General features: G+C 32.6%; 3 protein-coding genes across 10 annotated transcripts; 2 read left to right on the plus strand and 1 right to left on the minus strand.

Moving 5' to 3' along the window:
- Window positions 1-199: 199 nt before the first annotated feature.
- On the minus strand, window positions 200-4,019 carry LOC117214225 (rab GTPase-binding effector protein 1-like). Of its 3 annotated transcripts, none has more exons than XM_033460143.1 (9): window positions 3,649-4,019; window positions 2,930-3,037; window positions 2,413-2,846; window positions 1,715-2,211; window positions 1,301-1,582; window positions 1,002-1,221; window positions 824-934; window positions 517-730; window positions 200-422 (listed from the first exon to the last, which is right to left on the minus strand). In XM_033460143.1, exons 1-8 carry the CDS (start codon window positions 3,692-3,694, stop codon window positions 563-565), a joined length of 1,866 nt encoding a protein of 621 aa, XP_033316034.1. In that variant the 5' UTR covers window positions 3,695-4,019; the 3' UTR covers window positions 200-422; window positions 517-562. The 3 variants fall into 3 exon arrangements, with proteins under 3 accessions (XP_033316034.1, XP_033316027.1, XP_033316040.1); XM_033460136.1 differs by having other exon boundaries at window positions 2,401-2,846; window positions 3,649-4,018; XM_033460149.1 differs by lacking the exon at window positions 3,649-4,019 and having other exon boundaries at window positions 2,401-2,866.
- An 827-nt stretch (window positions 4,020-4,846) lies between these two features.
- Window positions 4,847-9,000, plus strand: LOC117212344 (zinc finger FYVE domain-containing protein 1-like). Of its 3 annotated transcripts, none has more exons than XM_033457113.1 (9): window positions 4,862-4,970; window positions 5,042-5,087; window positions 5,224-5,418; window positions 6,156-6,614; window positions 6,704-6,970; window positions 7,101-7,470; window positions 7,550-7,811; window positions 7,898-8,330; window positions 8,416-9,000. In XM_033457113.1, the coding sequence occupies exons 4-9, from the start codon at window positions 6,179-6,181 to the stop codon at window positions 8,637-8,639; spliced, it is 1,992 nt and encodes a 663-aa protein (XP_033313004.1). In that variant the 5' UTR covers window positions 4,862-4,970; window positions 5,042-5,087; window positions 5,224-5,418; window positions 6,156-6,178; the 3' UTR covers window positions 8,640-9,000. The 3 variants fall into 3 exon arrangements, with proteins under 3 accessions (XP_033313010.1, XP_033313004.1, XP_033312996.1); XM_033457105.1 differs by adding an exon at window positions 5,645-6,045 and having other exon boundaries at window positions 4,866-5,087; XM_033457119.1 differs by lacking the exon at window positions 5,042-5,087 and having other exon boundaries at window positions 4,847-4,970; window positions 5,242-5,418.
- Window positions 9,001-9,428: 428 nt separating this feature from the next.
- Window positions 9,429-14,015, plus strand: LOC117213476 (forkhead box protein N3-like). 4 transcript variants are annotated; one of them, XM_033458848.1, is made up of 6 exons: window positions 9,429-9,555; window positions 11,675-12,072; window positions 12,162-12,598; window positions 12,682-12,985; window positions 13,062-13,167; window positions 13,239-14,015. In XM_033458848.1, exons 2-6 carry the CDS (start codon window positions 11,700-11,702, stop codon window positions 13,513-13,515), a joined length of 1,497 nt encoding a protein of 498 aa, XP_033314739.1. In that variant the 5' UTR covers window positions 9,429-9,555; window positions 11,675-11,699; the 3' UTR covers window positions 13,516-14,015. The 4 variants fall into 4 exon arrangements, with proteins under 4 accessions (XP_033314739.1, XP_033314763.1, XP_033314747.1 ...); XM_033458872.1 differs by having other exon boundaries at window positions 12,165-12,598; XM_033458856.1 differs by lacking the exon at window positions 9,429-9,555 and adding an exon at window positions 9,702-9,828.
- The last annotated feature ends 3,615 nt before the right edge of the window (window positions 14,016-17,630 follow it).

Here is a 17,630-nt window from a genome sequence, read left to right on the forward strand (position 1 = left end):
AACCAATAACCGGCAATTTTTAGTAAAAAATTTCAAATTCGTAAACTTTACGTAAATGGTCGATTTGCGCTTCACCAACGTGATGTCACCGGACACTAACATTTAGTCTGCATTTGATATATTAGGATGTGAAAGTATTAATACAGAAAAACAAAGCTAGTAACCTGACGAATGGCAATGAATTAAATGTATAACATAATTCTATGTGAAGACTTATTTTAATAATGTCAATAACAAGATAGATAAATATTCACAAATTTTTGAATAACTCACATACATTCAAAAGCTTTAATCTTTTAAATTACAATAAACATTAAGTAGTACATAATTTGTATTTACACGATATTTATTTTATCACTCCAGTTGTCAGGTAATAGGAATCATATCTAGCCCCGGTGAACTAATATTATCTCTATATCTTCCTAAAAGTTGTTAAAACAGAATGTCTTAACCAAATCAATGATATTGTAAAGTACAACCCTTGATATTCTAAAATTCACAGGCATATTAAATTACCAAATTGATATTGCACATCTTATTGGACTGATTTTCTTTAGAATATTTAGTCAGGTGTATGTGGTGGTTCTTGGCTAAAATATGGTGCTGTATCTTGTACCAATAACGTATGGCAAACATCACAGACTCTGGATGGTCTTTGTTTCGGTCCACTTTTCACAATATGTGAAAGGCAAGACTGACAAAATATATGGCCACAATGGCGGCAATGCACCTATAACAAGAGATTTTTATTAGCATACAGAGGCTTTAGGTATTTACAAATTTACAGGCTTTAGATATGGGTTTAGGTATTTACAAATATTACCTTCTTCTTTGTAACCGTGAATGTAGTATGACAACTAGGACATTCTTCTATGTCCTCTTCATGTTGCCATCGTACTTCGCTACCAGCTTGCCTAATTCTTTCTAGTTGTACCTATAATCCATGACGATGTAAATATCTTTTATCCATTAAGATTGTTCATTTTTACTCTTTATTGTACCTGTAAAGATTGTGACAACCTAACAAAATCTTTCTGCACTGCTTCACTAGTATCTAGCTCTTGTTGAAGACTGGTAACTCTTTGTCGTAATTCAGCCACTTTTAACTCGGCTTGTTTGTTTTCTTTTAAAACAGCATCTAATTGTTTTTCTAATCGTTCCAGCTTCTCTTCCCTCTCGGCAAGGGATCGATGATCTCGTACATATTTATCTAACTGCGTTCTATAGAATATTGTTATTGAAATTACGAAGAACTTATAATTATAAAAAATTAGGATATTAAAAAATTAAGTAGTATTACCTTAAACCACTAATTTCATTTTTTAATACCAATATTTCTTGTTCCTTTACTCTACTTTCCTGTTCCATTTGTTCATGAAGCAAGGTCACTTCGTATCGTAGTGTCTCTTCTTTCTCTTGCGCGACTTCTTGAGCAACTTTAGCTGTGATCAAATCTTCTCTCATTTTTAAAAGGCTAACGTGCAATTCCTCAACATTGTTCGGCATATTAATACTCTCACTCTGTAGTTGCTGGGAATGCTTGCTATGTTTACCAACCAAGTTTTCATTTTCCTTTTGCAGTCTGCAAAGATTCAACTAGATTTTCAATAAAATTTTGTCAGGAATGTCACGATAAAAGACATTACTTTATCTACATTGAAAATCGGGAAGAACAATGAGATAAAAGTAACAGTATTATTAAAAATGTTCTTACGCGATAAGGTGTCTTTGTACTTCTTCTCGACCACGTGTTAATTTTACAAGTTCGTCATTTACGCTTCTCTGAACTTGTTCAAAAGTTTTTTTCGCTTCGGTTAAAGTCTGCTGCAACATTTGCGAGGTAACAGTAAGTTCTGCCACTTTGATTTTATGCTCCTCTTTCTTTTCGTTCCATTTTTCTTCCATCTCTTTTCTAAATTCTACTTCCTTAGCTAAATCTTCTTTCTGTACTTGTAACATTCGTTCAGAATCTAATTGCTGCTTCTCTAATTCTTTAGCAGCTGCCTGCATCTTAACTAATTGTGCTTCGTAATTTGCACACATATCACATACTGACTCAGAGGAACCAGGTTCCTGCTGTTTTTTCTGCAACTGTATCTCTTTACACTTCTGGAGTTCGTCATCCGTCGCTCTTAATTTTTCCTTTAAGGCTTTAATCTCTTCCTCGAGCGGCACTACCAGCGAGCGTAAAACTTCCGCATCTTCCTGCGCCTATAAAGCAACAATTTCTAATATTTGCATTATGTGAAGTTGAGTAAAAAGAAAAAGAAAAAACAAGTGACAAAATAAACATCTTATAATAATATCATTCAAATGATTTATGAACACTTTCCGGAATGCAGTGCCATAAAAACTCATTGCAGAAAAGTTCAAAAACCATACATTTTTATGCTTACGTACATATCTTTTTACCTTCCTCATGCTTTCTTCAAGATTATCAGGACCTAAAGATAGAGCATCTGCACCTAGTTGGGAAACTACTTTTCGAGCTATTGTTTTTGTTACTGTGGAGAGTGATATCTGTGGACCATCTATAGGTGGATCTCGTGGTAATTGTGACTTTATCAATGCATTCTCCTCTTGTAATTTGGAGAGAGTAATTTTTAATTTAGCCAATTCTGTATCCAGCTGCTTGCGCGAACAAGAAGATTCCTCCATTGTTTCATGTATAACCCTCTGTAAAGATGCTATTTCTTCTTGTGCCTTTCTCTTCTCAATAAGTATATCATTTTGAACTTTCAAGTCTGCTACAACCAATTGGCTCTTTGCTTCGTCCAATTCATTTTTCAACTTAGCATTCTCCTTTTGCAAACATGTGTTATCTTGCAATCTTCTTTTCAATTCCTCTGCAAATGAAATACTTACACTATTTAACGTACAATTTATTGTTGTTGTCATCATTAAGCTTATTAACATCAACTAGATTTACCTTCTTTTTGAAGAAACAGTTCTTTCATCTTGGCTCTTTGAACATTGAATTCCTCCCGCATTTTCACGGTCTCTGACTCCAATCTATTTACCTTTTCTTGCAAATCCTCTAAATTGCAACAAACATTTTGTTGGTAAAATTTTTATACAAAAAACAAAATTATACTAATAAATATGAACAAGAATATTAATTTTGTACTACACATGTGTTTATAATAAATGTCTTGTAAATATTATATGCATTTTCAAATTAGTTTCAAATGTTACCAATATAATCATAATATGTGCCTCATTATACTGCTAATAATATTTCAAAATGTTTTATATAACGCATACAATATACACATAAAAGATTTTTGTGGTGTATCGAAATAAATGTTGAAATACTTTGATATGTCACTAGTAGATATCATTAAATGCGAATCACAGGGAAGTATTTTTATGAATGCACTATCATGTCTATGTATACTAAAGCAGTAAATATGTTGTAAATTTTATACATGTTTTCAAATTAGTTTCAAAGATTATCAATATAATCATGACAGTTTTGTTCCGTCATAGTGCTAATGATGTTTCAAAATATTTTACATAATACATACAATATATACATAAATGTTTTCTATGTTAAATGTTCAAATACTTTGATGAATCACTGTAAATATCATTAAATATGAATCAAAGCAAGATATTTTTGTGAAAGTGCTGTTGTATCGAACGTACCACTTTCGTTCATGTTGATCGCATTATCCTGTGTATGGTTTTCCATCGTTCGGTGATTTCGCTTGACAAAACCGAATTTTGTTGGGGTGGGTCACTGCCGTTCGTACAAGATTGAAAAGTGTATCGTTAAATGCTCCTCGACCGAATCTTTCGGTGACATTATGACACACGTGCCGACACCAGCTTTTAGGTTTCACCGACATTCATTCTATCGGGATGGGCAGAATCGAAATGACGCATCAACCACGTAAAACCAATGTTTTGTCGAATGAAACAGAAAAATCAACCTCAACGATTTAGCGGTCTACTAAGCGGTGTATTATCAGCACTTCCTCATCAATCCGTATCGATATTTTAAACGGTATGGACTCGATAATCGAACGTACAGAATCGATTATCTAAAAATTTCGTTCAACTCTGCCTATTTTAAAAGTGAACGGCGTCACCTTAATGAACAATACCAAAGTGTAATTTGCCGTAAATCAATAATATTTTCGATCATTACACATTGACATAGCAGTACATCAACGGCAAAGATTTGTTTAAATTATATAACGTAAGAAGATATTGCATTTTACGTTATCTAAAATTTAATCCAATAATGCATTCAATAAATATAAATATTTTTTACTTTTATATATGTTAATTTTTTAAAGTATTTATGTCTTTACATTGTTCTTTTTTCTGTAAATTATGTGTATGTCATTCTTAAATATATTTGAGGAAGATGAAATATAAAACTTGCTTTTTATTTATAATTTTTTGAAATCAATTTCTTGCATTTTTTACATATTGCTCTTAAGATTTTATTATATATATAGTAAGGTTAATAAAATCCAATATCTATACACAATTTTATAAGATTAAACATAGATTCTGTTAAAAATTACATTTTAAACTACAATAAGTCCGCCTACATAATGTCGGAGATAAGAATTTTCTTCAGTATAAGAATTTGTATATTTTTTATTTGCAAGCGTATTTTGGGGTGTTATTTTTTCAATAAGCATTGTATTTTACTTTCATTGCCTTTTTTCAAATTATAGTAATTTTTTGATTGCATTATAATAATCGCGTATTCTAATAAAACTAAAATTTTCAGATTACCAAAGTTAAACATTCTCATATCAATGCGAAAAAGAAGACTTTGTTATTGGCCATGAGTCACGAAACGCAATTCGTGTGTGGGTGAGTGTGTAACTCACACGGAGGAAAAACATTTCCCACCACTAACCATCACTAAGTATATATCCCCTCTCCTTTATAAAGGAGAAGGCACGATGACATTGTTTGCAGTTCATGGAATTGATAAATCTGTATCAGTAAGTTTTACGAATTCAATTAAAAAAGTAAATTATATCATGAAAATTGAAACAGAATAAATATTCCCCAGCATGACGAGTGGTTTTACAAGTTCATCCGAAAAATTCAATTTCAAGGTAACGAATGTCGCCATCCATTCATTTATTGACGTTTCGTAGTTTTCACAATGGAGCAAGGAAAAAGCTGAAATATACATTTCTAGATAGAAGAGAAAACGCAGAACGTTAGCCTTGAAGTCACTTTCAATTACAGGTCAAACGATTTTTTTAGAGAATTGCCTATTGCAGTTGGTATTGAGAGTCAAGATTGAGTCCTACTGCAGTCAAATTGCACAAAATGGAGGTGTCAACAACTGATTAATTTCTGAAATTATTCAAAATTTGTCTTCAGTTGTGTATACCAAAAAAATATGACCATTATACCGATAGATCGTTGAATTTTTGATAGGTAAGATCGCCATTGCGTCTTCTATCAATTTGCGCAGTTAACTGATCATAGAATTACATTGAATGTACACATTCTTTTATTCTTTTCTCAACCCATCATTGTACGATAACGTGTTATATTTATATATCGAGTTATTTATATGTTACATTTGTAATAGTTTACAATTTGCCGTTTTATTCGTGGTGTACACTGTAGTTATTGTATTTTTCATTCCACTAAATTGTAGCGGCCCATGGCCGTAGAGAAAGTTCCAGGGTTGAAGCCCATGTGTTGGCCACATGACCTGCGAAACGACGTCCGAGGACAGGTCATTGTAAAAGAATAAATCCTGGGACTTACTAAAAGACCCATGGACCTTCGAAAGGAAAATTTATTGTTCTATTGTCTACGGGTCTTTCCATCCCCACCTCGGAAGAAAACTTTCTCCCCCGAGGACCTCGGCACCCTATAGAAAGGGAACCGAGGAAAATTTCGGGGTAGTCGATCTTAGTCCATCGTAGTCGGTTGCCAATAGCAGTGCACGTATATAGTATTCAGTGTATAGTCATCGTCTGAGCTCCACGCGCGTGCATCTGATACGACGCACAATCAGTATCGAAGTAAACGTTATTAAAGTTCTACGTCGGGGTAATTTGATAATATCACCCAACACGTTCTTATCACCTCAAAATATTGATCTTAAACCAATCTTGATCATTTTTAATTTTTAATAATAACAAGTATTTGCAATATTGTAGGACTAACATTGTTGAATCGCATCATGAGTACATTTTGGAATGAACAAAAATTGGAAGCAACTGGACCTGCTATTATGAAAAGCCTCGATCTCTTATGTATTTGTGACAAAGATTTATACCATTCCGCCCATGATTCCGTAGATATAAAAAATATACATATGAAATGTCATTGCAATCAACCCAAAAGTTTTTTACTGATAGATGGGCAAGAATACCTCAGAGTTAACAGTGCGGAACACTTCATAGAACAATTAAAATGCAGTAAAGATCTTGAAGTAAAAGTGGTGTCGATTTTTGGAAACGCCGGTGATGGCAAGAGTCACACATTGAATCAAACATTCTTCAAAGGAAAGGAAGTATTTCACACTTCGGATGATCAAAGTTCATGTACATTAGGTGTTTGGGCTGCATTTGATCCAGTTCTTAATGTGATATGTTTGGACACAGAAGGCTTGTTAGGTATTATATTTATACAATATTTATATATGCACAGTGCATGATAAAAGTTAATTTTGCACATAATGGATTTTGTTATCCTTACTTTCTAGGAATTACTTTTCATGAGAATGAAAGGACAAGGCTATTACTTAAAGTCCTTGCTGTATCTGACATTGTTGTATATAGAACACAATCTGACAAACTGAATAGAGATTTATTTACATTTCTTGGTACTGCTTCAAGAGCATACAACCATTATTTTCAAACTGCCTTGCGAGCAATAGGACAGAGAAAAGGAGTTCAAGGCTCTTTGAGTACCCTGGGACCAAGCATTATAATATTACATGAGACTAAATACACCAAACCTCTGATCAACAGTACATATTGCCACATTCTCAGATTAACAGTAATTTCAAAATTAGAGTTTATCCGCAACACAAAACAAAAAGATTAAAGCATTTATTCCATAACAAATATATATATATATATATTTTTTTTCTGTGGCAGATGATATAGAAAACGCAGAAGACACTCTTCGAACACGGTTTGCTCAAATGAAGCTCGAAGTAGAAGCATTTAGTTCCATCAAATATGTTGGTATACAAACTGCAAATTTCACGATTGATTATGAACTTTTGCAGACTGCTATTAAGAAAGAATTGTCTAATAATACTGTGCGGTCTGCCAGAAAGCCGTATTTAGTTTATAATACATTAAAAACTTTAAACGAGAAATTTTCGGAAGAAATTGAGAATTTTTCTGTTTTGTTTCCCGATCAATATTTCACTTGTCCTACTAAATGTCTTAGCTGTGGATCTAGATGCAACAGTAGTATGGGACATCTTTTAGAAGGAAAACCTCATAGTAGCAATAACAGGTCTGTCTTATATGTAAATATCATTTGCAATTTTATGTGTATGTATTAAGAGAAATACTACTGATGTACATTCTATTAGGTGTCGATATCAGCATCAATATGAAAACGTAGTATATATATGTAAAAAATGTTATACTAATGGAAATGAAGTACAAGTTATGAAACGAACTCAAACTCAAAATGATAATAGTTGGTATGGATTAGTTAAATATGCATGGTCAGGAGATGTGATAGAATGTCCAAATTGTGGAGAAATATATCGGAGTCGTCAGTATTGGTATGGTAACAAAAGCCCTGAAGATTCTGCTATTCGTACAGAGATTATGCACGTGTGGAACATGGTATATAAATAACGAGAATTATTCATAAGTAATACCAGCTTCATGTCCAATTTGTGTTTTTTTAAGGTATGAATTATTTTTTCCAGCCAAATAGTTCAGTTGCATCTCAAAACACAGCACAAAAAGTAATCGACAGTGTATCGTACCTTACTGAAGCTGTAACCAGTGTTTCGTTGCAACCGACAAAAGTTCTTTCGGCGTGGGTTGCAGATCAGGTAGCTCCGACTTATTGGAGACCTAATAATGAAATTAAAAACTGCCATAAGTGTAAAATGGCATTTGGCCTGACTGATACGAAACACCATTGTCGAGCATGTGGTGAAGGTTTCTGCGATCAGTGTTCGTCTAAAACGAAGTGTGTCCCATCTAGAAATTGGCATACACCAGTGCGAGTCTGTGATATCTGTTATGATAAGGATGAACCTACTGAATTTTCGGAAGATGTTAACGCTAGGAAAGTAACTGAACAAGTGGTGTCTACTCTCAGTGCAGTTGGTTCTGTTTTGAACTATTCAAAAAGTAAAAAAAGATATATATATATATATATCCTCGAAAAAAGAATGATAAATATTTATATTAATGTTGGTACTTTTAATTTTTTCAGTGTTTATCAAGGATACAGTTCGACCGTCTTATTGGGTCCCCGACTCGGAAATCGTTGATTGTTGTGTATGCCACCAAAAATTTTCCCTGTCTCTTACTTTACATCATTGTAGGGACTGTGGACGTGGAGTATGTCAAAATTGCTCGCAGCATCGTAAACCCGTACCGCATAGGGGATGGGATAATCCAGTTCGGGTTTGCGATTCGTGCATAAAAATAGCCTAAGAAACATTGACGAAACATTGCTAGAGCATTAATCTGTTTGAAATATCGATCCATCTACACAATATACATTAATGAATTAAATACCTCAACGATGAAGATATATTTTTTCTCAGATTTTGTACAAGTTGCTTGCAATTCATAAACGTTTATGTAAATTTTACTTTACCTTTAGTATATTGAAATTCTTTGCCATTGTAAGAGTGGAAGAAAGAAGAAAAAAAATCAATATTTTAATACAGTACTGTAAAAAAGCGTTTCCTATGAATTGTGCCATGAGTGTACCTGTCTCTTTTATAAAATGTGTTTTCAGAGAATGGCAGTAATATAATATTAGAAAGATAACCCTGTATGATAAATGAAAGAATCCATTGCAAAAAATTATAATAATAGGGTAGGTGGTCCAGTACAATGTAGCAGTACATGCAGAAGCATAATGTAATAAGGCAAGCGTCTTTGTTGACGAAATGAATTGAGATTGTTGTCCTTATTGCAGCACTGGGCTGCGACTGTTTTTAGATTCCAAAACAAGCATTTATCCTTTTATTATATACCCCGTACCTGTTACAGTCTTTTATAATTTATAAATGAACATGCTCTCTAACAGCAATGTAACAAAAAACAAAATAAATTCTTTAGATTTAATTAAAATGTTTATTTTCATCATATCACTTCTAATTTATAATATGAAACAAACGCCATATTTGCGATGTATTTATGGTAGCAATGAAGATTATATTTTCGCGGGAAATTAATTAAATACGATTAATCGATGTTGAAGATGCGATATAAGATGTTTCGGTAACCACGTGATGACGTCAAAATATGGCGTCTCAATCAGCTGGGTGTTGTGTAGAGTGTGCTTGAGATGCCCGTCTTTAGAAAACCAACGAAGACTGCCGTCTGTCTACTCCGATACGTGAGTTTTTAAAAAACCTCGTAATGTTCAGTTTCTTGTGTTTATTCACCGCTCAACGAAATTTAAACGCGGTCCCATAATCGAATGGCAGATTAAAAACAGAAAGACGCAAAACGCTGTTTCATTTCTTAAATATTTTAATTTAGTTTCCGCCGTGGAATTTGAAGAAAATTCGGGAGTCACTGGGAACTTTATGCAGAGTGATTATTAATTCAAGAAGTTTCGTGAAGAGCACTTGGTCCTGTTCAAATTTAACGACCTGAAAAATGACGCGTATGTAAAAATACATAAAATATGGTTAGCAGAGGAACTTTCTGAGCGCGTTTAAATCTCGTCTCCCTAATACGTATAACAATTTTTCTATTGTAATAGTAAACGTTTGAGGAGTGCATCATTTACGAAACGCGATGTTGATACCGTGTGCAACCAATGCCGTAGCCATTTTCATGTTTGCTCCAGTTTCGTAATCATTATCAACTCCATATTTGAATTCAACAAGTAACGCAGTGACATGTCTCGCTTGTTCTTGAATTTTTACTGTCACCTTCCGTTTCATCGATTCACCGACGACTTGTCTACCTTCGCCTCGTTTCTCTTTAATATTTTCCACTTCAAAACTATGATCAGGTGCGAGCTTGATATCTGAAAACGAATACGTCTGTGACAAAATCTGTTTATCGCGTACCACGTATCGACAGACAAATTTTCTGTATCAAATTTTTTTCCATCAATTACACATAACATAAAAATACATATTTTAAGAAATCTTCTCAAAGTATCCTTTAATTAATCTTGGTATCCTGTTAACAAGAAGAAAAAGAAACATTTTGAGAAAAGGAGAAGGAGAGAGAGCGCCGAATAGACGCCATTTTTTTGAAAAATGATTTAAATGTATACTATCGTCGTAAAAAGTTCTGTGAAATGATATATGTTGAAAATGATAGAAAAACTATCGATAACTCGGTGGATAGTGCGACGAGTGTCTTAGGATTCTTTGGTTATGACAAAGTTTATTTTCGATTGCAATGTGTTCTTAATAGCGCGGCCATTTTGTCGCTTATTAGTGGATAAACAAATGACGATGTTGGTACTTTGGGTTCGAGGCTACAGGCGCGTCACATGCGCGGAAATTCAATTTCACTGCCTACGCATCCCTTCCGTAATTATAGTATTCCTATATGATACCAAAAATAGAAAACGAACCGACATTTATTTAAAACAAACCCTCTCTATACATTCTGTAGGGCTGTCATTTATATCTTCATTATTTCGTACATTTTTACGTAGAAAATCATGATTCGAAACGTTATACGTGTTCCGTGTATATGGTTTCGAAATTGGATTTTGTTTCGTGCAGATGCACGTGACTGGTATTTTCACACTACATGCTTGATACTACACAGTTATTCATTAACATAACAATATACAATGCTTTACGAATGTTTTTATTATAATTTGTAGTTCCTGTAATAAATAGAAAGGAAAATTTATATTTCTTTTTGTACAAAAAATTCGTGATAGTTTTGTTTTCGATTAGAGATAAGATTGGTTTTTGCGACGCTTAATCGAGGAAATTTGGTTTTTACCTCATAACTATCAATAGTGCCGTGCAAACGTCTCTGGCCAAATAGATTTTTCATTTTGAAGTACAAATACAATATTTAAAAAAATGTTAAGGAGAATTATATAATTACGTGATAACGTTTATGTACTATATTATTTTCTTTCGCTTATCATATCTTTATACCCAATATTATTTAAAATTCTTTTGGACATCGCTTTTTGAATATAAAGTGAAAAATTTATCTGGCCAATAATTTTTGCATACCATTGTATCTAGGAGCACGTTGCTATGGTTACGAGAAGCTGTTGCTTAGTAATAGTATTCTTTTACTTCGTTGCCGAAGCATCGACGCTTATCAATTCTTCCCCGCTTCACAAATTAAATATCCTTTCTCCCCTCCCCCCAAAATATTAATAAGCTAATTAGTTACAAAAAATATAAAAAAAATAATTTTTAAAAATGTAATGTATAGGTGTAGATAATAGTTCTCAAAGTAACTAATTCAGATATATAGATTTTTCTTTGAGAATTTCATGATTTGATTTTGTTTTACAGTGACGAAGAAAGCACTTGACCCAATATGCCACCAGATAGACCAGATGCATCAGGTGTGGAAACTGGCATAGGACTAAGTAGCACGAAAGTTTTCAATTTTGGAGAAACAGTATACACAATGAAAGAAAAAGAAAATGCAAGTGCTTTCGTTGAAACAAATTCAACTGATGAACTTTCCATGTCTGATAAGTCCATTGAGAAAAATAGTCAGTCGGATGATGATCTGACTTCCTTAAGCTGGCTTCATCAGCAGAATCTGTTGAAGGGTTTGGATATTTCAAACCCCACTAAAGACATGAAGAATGAGAATGTTTTGAATAACAATGTTTGTGATGATATGGCAGACTTTTCTGAAAACACCAATTCTGTATCCAGTTTGGATGAAGGCTATTGTCCAGGTAACTTTCAATATGTTTTAATTTTCAATTGATAATCGTAATAATATTAATGAAATATAATATTTTGTCCTTTTTTTGCATTTTCATAGCAGATAATAATAGCAAGATAAATAATACGACGTCGCATGGTAATAGTCAAAACTATCAACACTCGAATAAAAATAGTCAAAAATCAATGCAAATCTTTCAGGAGTCGGTAAAAAATCATTATAGTACCTCGCAAAACAATCAGACGAAGATATCATTGAACAACAATAATCTGCCAGTTTCAAATCGCAACAAACACCCAACTCATATACCATATGATCCTCACTTACATAGAAACAGTAAACCACCATATTCATTTTCTTGTTTAATTTTCATGGCTATTGAAGATAGTCCTGTAAAAGCTCTACCAGTCAAGGAAGTATATGCTTGGATTTTGGATCACTTTCCATATTTTAGGAATGCTCCAACTGGATGGAAAAATTCTGTTAGACATAATCTAAGCCTAAATAAGTGCTTTCGTAAAGTAGAGAAAGCACCGGTAAGTGTTACATTATAATATGCACGAAAAAAGATCGTTTCCTTTCTAGAAGCAAAAACTTAGAAAAACTTTTTCTCTTTTAGAATTTGGGCAAAGGTTCGCTATGGATGGTAGACGCCCAGTATCGACCAAACCTGATACAAGCATTATCTCGCGCTCCTTTTCCTCCTCCGACTGCTCAAACTTTGTCTTCCCCTGAAAAACCACAAAAAAAGAACACTAGTACACGTCTACCTGATCCTATCCTCTTCCCATATCTCTCCAAAAGACTGGCATCGAGCAACATTACCGACAACACAGACACTGAAGTAGATAGCGATGTAGACGCAGCTGCAGCTGCTATGCTTTCTTTTAAACACGGACCTATTATTTTAAATCATAATAAAGGCAAAGTATCTGATAAAGAAGATATCAACTTATTAAAAAAACATAATATTTTATAACTTATTCAATCTTATTGCAGATCGTAAGCGGAAAGTACCGGAATCCGAGGTTCTGGTTCCTGTAATTACCAGGAGCTCCAGCGAAGATCATACTTACAGTTGTATTACCTCAGTCAAGCAAGAAAGGTAATCATTAACAGTTTTTGTTTATTAATATAATATTATAAATGATAAATTGCGCATGTTTATTTTTCAAGTAAATATCCAAGAAAGGAAACAAATCCCGATTTCGATGAGCAACGGAAGATAGCGGAAGGCGCGGACGCGCTTTTAAATTTAGCAGGTGTTACCACACCACTCAATCACAATAGGACACATCACGTACAAGGTATTAACTCGACGCCAAAGTCCGATGGTACGTCAAAGCTGAAAAAACGTTCAGCTTCGAATGATTATTCGAACACACCTGAAAAAAGACGTAAGCATTGGCCAAAGTGGAGTGAAGGGAAGCGGTATTTAAAGCAAATTATATAAGAATACTTTGGTTGTATGTACGTATATAGCATCACAAGTTTCCTATTTTTCTTTTCCATATTCAAACGTGAACTTTTCAAAATTCTATCTTCGGTATGGATTTCGAGACTGTGGATTTAAAATCTTGCGTTGCTGATAATTAATCTGTTGTCTTTTGGATAAGATTAGCGTTAATGAAGATTTGCATCGAAGTTATCGCCATTGTTAGGCATCTAAGATGAAAAAGTGAGAAGAACACGATATGTTCTGTCATATTAGAAGAAAAACATCTATCAGGTGCATTTCTATTTAAAAGAAAAAAAAAGTGTTGAGGCAAAGGGAGGGGAGTAAAAGAAAAGAAAACAAATTGGCGGTCGCTCAGGGTTCAGAACTCGCTATATGCCAAAATGAATTCAGTAGCACTAAGCAACAAGCAATAATAGAAGAATAGTGTTAAAAGAAAGAAAAAAATTACTTCCTCAACGTTAAGGCATGAATACAACTATAAGTGGTTCATGGAACATCAATGACAAAAAAGGAGAACAATATCGCGTACTAAAACTAAAATAACGATAAACTTTTTAGACCTGTTGTGACAATTATACATATTAATTCATAGAGAGTTTAATTAATGATAATAGAGTTCTATATTAGGTTTTTTGTAGATATGTATAGAAATATAATTGATATCTATTCGATAGAGAAATTGATAATATATTTAAAAAAAGATTATATATATACACACACATATATATATATATATATATACATATACATATATATATATATATGCGCACGCGCGCGTACCCACACATATATACAAACATACACCCACTCACTCTCACGCACATATATACATGTACACATGTTCATGCTCACATGCTCATTAATTTACACTTAAAATACATCTGGTCATGTACGCAGCTGTATGTGTGCAAAATGTGTGCCGCGGAAAACTATATAGCAAAAAGAACTCTAAAAAAAGAAGTCAAGGTACACTGAATACGGATTTGAAATGAATAATATTATCATTTCATGCCTTTTTCTACTCTCTTTGTGGCTTTTGAGATGATTTTGAACAGTGCTGTATATATGTAGATCCTGTAATGTATGCAGAGACCAGTTTTAAAAAAAATTTGTTAAGGTATCGATATGTATACGTATATACATATGTATATATATATGTATATATATATATGTATATATATATAGCGTCGAATTGATAAATATCGATTGGAAGAAATGTATAAAGGTATAAACCAAGAGTGTCATCCTATTTTTATAAAAAAAATGAAATAAAAAACAAATATATGTATAATATTAAGGAATCTTGTGAATACCTGATAAATAATGAAGAAGTATATGGCGGTGAAAGAAAAATATTGAATATGGATAAACTGGTCTTGTATACATTGATATCGTAGTTCTGTATAGAGAGAACGTATATTTTTACAGGGCACTGCCCGCGTGATAAAAGCTCTTCCTAATAATTGCTAAAAAAAGGATATGAAAGAAATACAGTTCATTAGCTTAAACCATTTATTAATTATATCTTGCGTGACACTACAAACACAGCATGGTAGCGCAGCCTGAGTATTTCCATATGTTTGTATGCCATATATAATGTAAAGCCTTCGTAAAAATGGTAAAATATGAAACGCATAGTCTTGATTTTAAATAATAAAAAAGACGAGACAATAGCAAGCAAAAACAAGCTCATAGAGAAATAAATGATCTTGATTACCAATTAAAAAGTGGCGAAATTTTGTTCTATCGAAGACGTTTCTAGTCTTACGATTATACTATGTAAAAATGGAATGATACCAGTTATTAGGTTGATAATGATATTTAAGCGTCATAATTGCGATTAACAGTAAATTGTTATTTGTAATATATGTTACTGCTGGCTCAGATACATTTCAGACGCGAGACTCATTATTATCGCTTCTTAAGAAGGTGCAATTTAGTTTAACTTATTAACGATATATTGTTTATTCTCTAACGTTTACTGTCTAGTTACTCTCCAAGTCGATGGGGTAATGATAATAATTTTCAGTCAGTAAAGTTATTGCACTTAAAAATATTACGCTAAACTGTTAGATGTTATTAATGTAAAGAACAGACAGCGGTGGGAAGGAAACTAATTAATTTTAGCATCACAAAAGCGGATTAAAGATACTATAAACTTAAAAAGAAAAAACAAATGGGCAAATATCGAATATAAGGCGCGCTGCCAAAACGTTTTGTGTGATTGTAGCTGGTCAGCTACAAAGGGGAAAAAATCCACGATTAAAAGAAGGGTGCAAGGAAGAATGCCATGTTTATACGCAATCGGGGAAACCAGTTTTGAGAGAGATATTATATATATTTCACGTGAATGTAAAATTGTTCTATTTAGCACATACGTATTTATACACTACACATATTACATAAATGTATGTAACATAAATGCTTTTAAATTAATTATGCTTTAAAAGCAAAAAGCAGGTACGTGATCGGTAGCGGGGACCTTTTTTCGAAATTTGTATATGCACGAGCAAGACCAGTTTTTTGTAGACTTTACGTTTTCTATTGTCTGTGATATTATTGCAAAAGTGGACACACCTTGTTGTTGTTGTTGTTAATTATATTTTGGTGAAACAGAAGTTTTAGAGCTTTATAAGTTTTATTCTTTAGAGGGAGAGGGGAAGAGGGGAAAAGAGAAAGAGAGGAAGTAAGAAAAGAAAGAGTAAGTGTTCTTGACACATCTCTGATATTATTAATTGGCATTCTTGCTGACACCTAAACATTCTGATCTAGATAGACGAAACTGGCATCTTTAAAATTAGCAATATATTATAGATATTCTATTATATATATATTGAAAGTAATATCACAAGTTTTCACACTATTTGTTGAAATTTTTAGTCCTAGCTTTTGTTTGCTATGACTGAAGATCTGTTCTTCCATGTAGTTTATTCTAATCTAAATAAATTAGGGGGTGGGATGCCATTTATAATAATAGTAACGTAACTAATCGATCACCGTTACAAATTAGAATAATCGATTAGCAAAGTGAACATAAAGCAATATATACCAGTTGATCCTGACATTGGACAGAATACTCGTTAGTCAGCCGGTCCGTACAAAATAAAAACGATATACCTTCATCTACTATGATACAAGTCAATGTTACATCGCGCGTTTGTATAGAGAGAAATAAGTATAAAAAAATTGTAAAACTCTAATCGTACAAGATGGTTAACTTATAGAGTATTTTTTATGAAGTATTATTGTAGCGTATATTGCGATATAAAATCATCATTTTCGTGAGCCAGCGTAATTCTTAAAGGCATACAAATTATTATTTAACGTAACATTAAAATCGTCGTTGTTTCCTATATCAAATGGGGCCGGCTGATATACATAAAATTAAAACACCATCGACAACACCGAAAAATAAAAAAAGAGAAAAAGGAAAAGAAACATCAAATATAAGAAGCAAATCATAATAATTCATTGCATCGCGACTAGCCACGGACAATCAAAATGTAACATGGTGTTTAATTTGCTTCCATTACATGACATCGTGCCAAACGCAGAAATCATTTATTTTGAGGAACAGATGTTTATTTATATGTATATCTACAAGTTGTATATTGTACGAATTTTGTTGGCGTAATATGTAATATTATTATTATTATTATTATTATTATTATTATTATTATTATTATTATTATTATTATTATTATTATTATTAATATTAATATTAATATTAATATAATTATTACTCATTTTAAAACGGAATACATTGTAAAATGTTTGTTAAGTTTTTGACCTTGCTTACATAATTGAGTAAAGAATATTTAATATTTTAGATTGTAACCAAAACAGACCTTTATTAATGAAAAGAATGTGAAAAAATCAAACGTGCGCAGAATTGGTTATTTAAATTTGCATCCTTTTCAATGACATGCTACGACATGCAGCTACCTATATATATAATATATATATATAATCATGAAAGAAATTATTAATCGTAAAAAAAGTGTAAGAAAGAAGAAGACAAAGATCAATTGTTGTTAATTAATGTTACTTTGAATACAATATATTAATATATATTTCTATATTTCAACTCTTAAATTATTTACGTCTAT

The sequence above is a fragment of the Bombus bifarius genome, unplaced genomic scaffold, assembly GCF_011952205.1.
Source record: "Bombus bifarius isolate JDL3187 unplaced genomic scaffold, Bbif_JDL3187 scf7180000007970, whole genome shotgun sequence".
Taxonomy (NCBI): domain Eukaryota; kingdom Metazoa; phylum Arthropoda; class Insecta; order Hymenoptera; family Apidae; genus Bombus; species Bombus bifarius.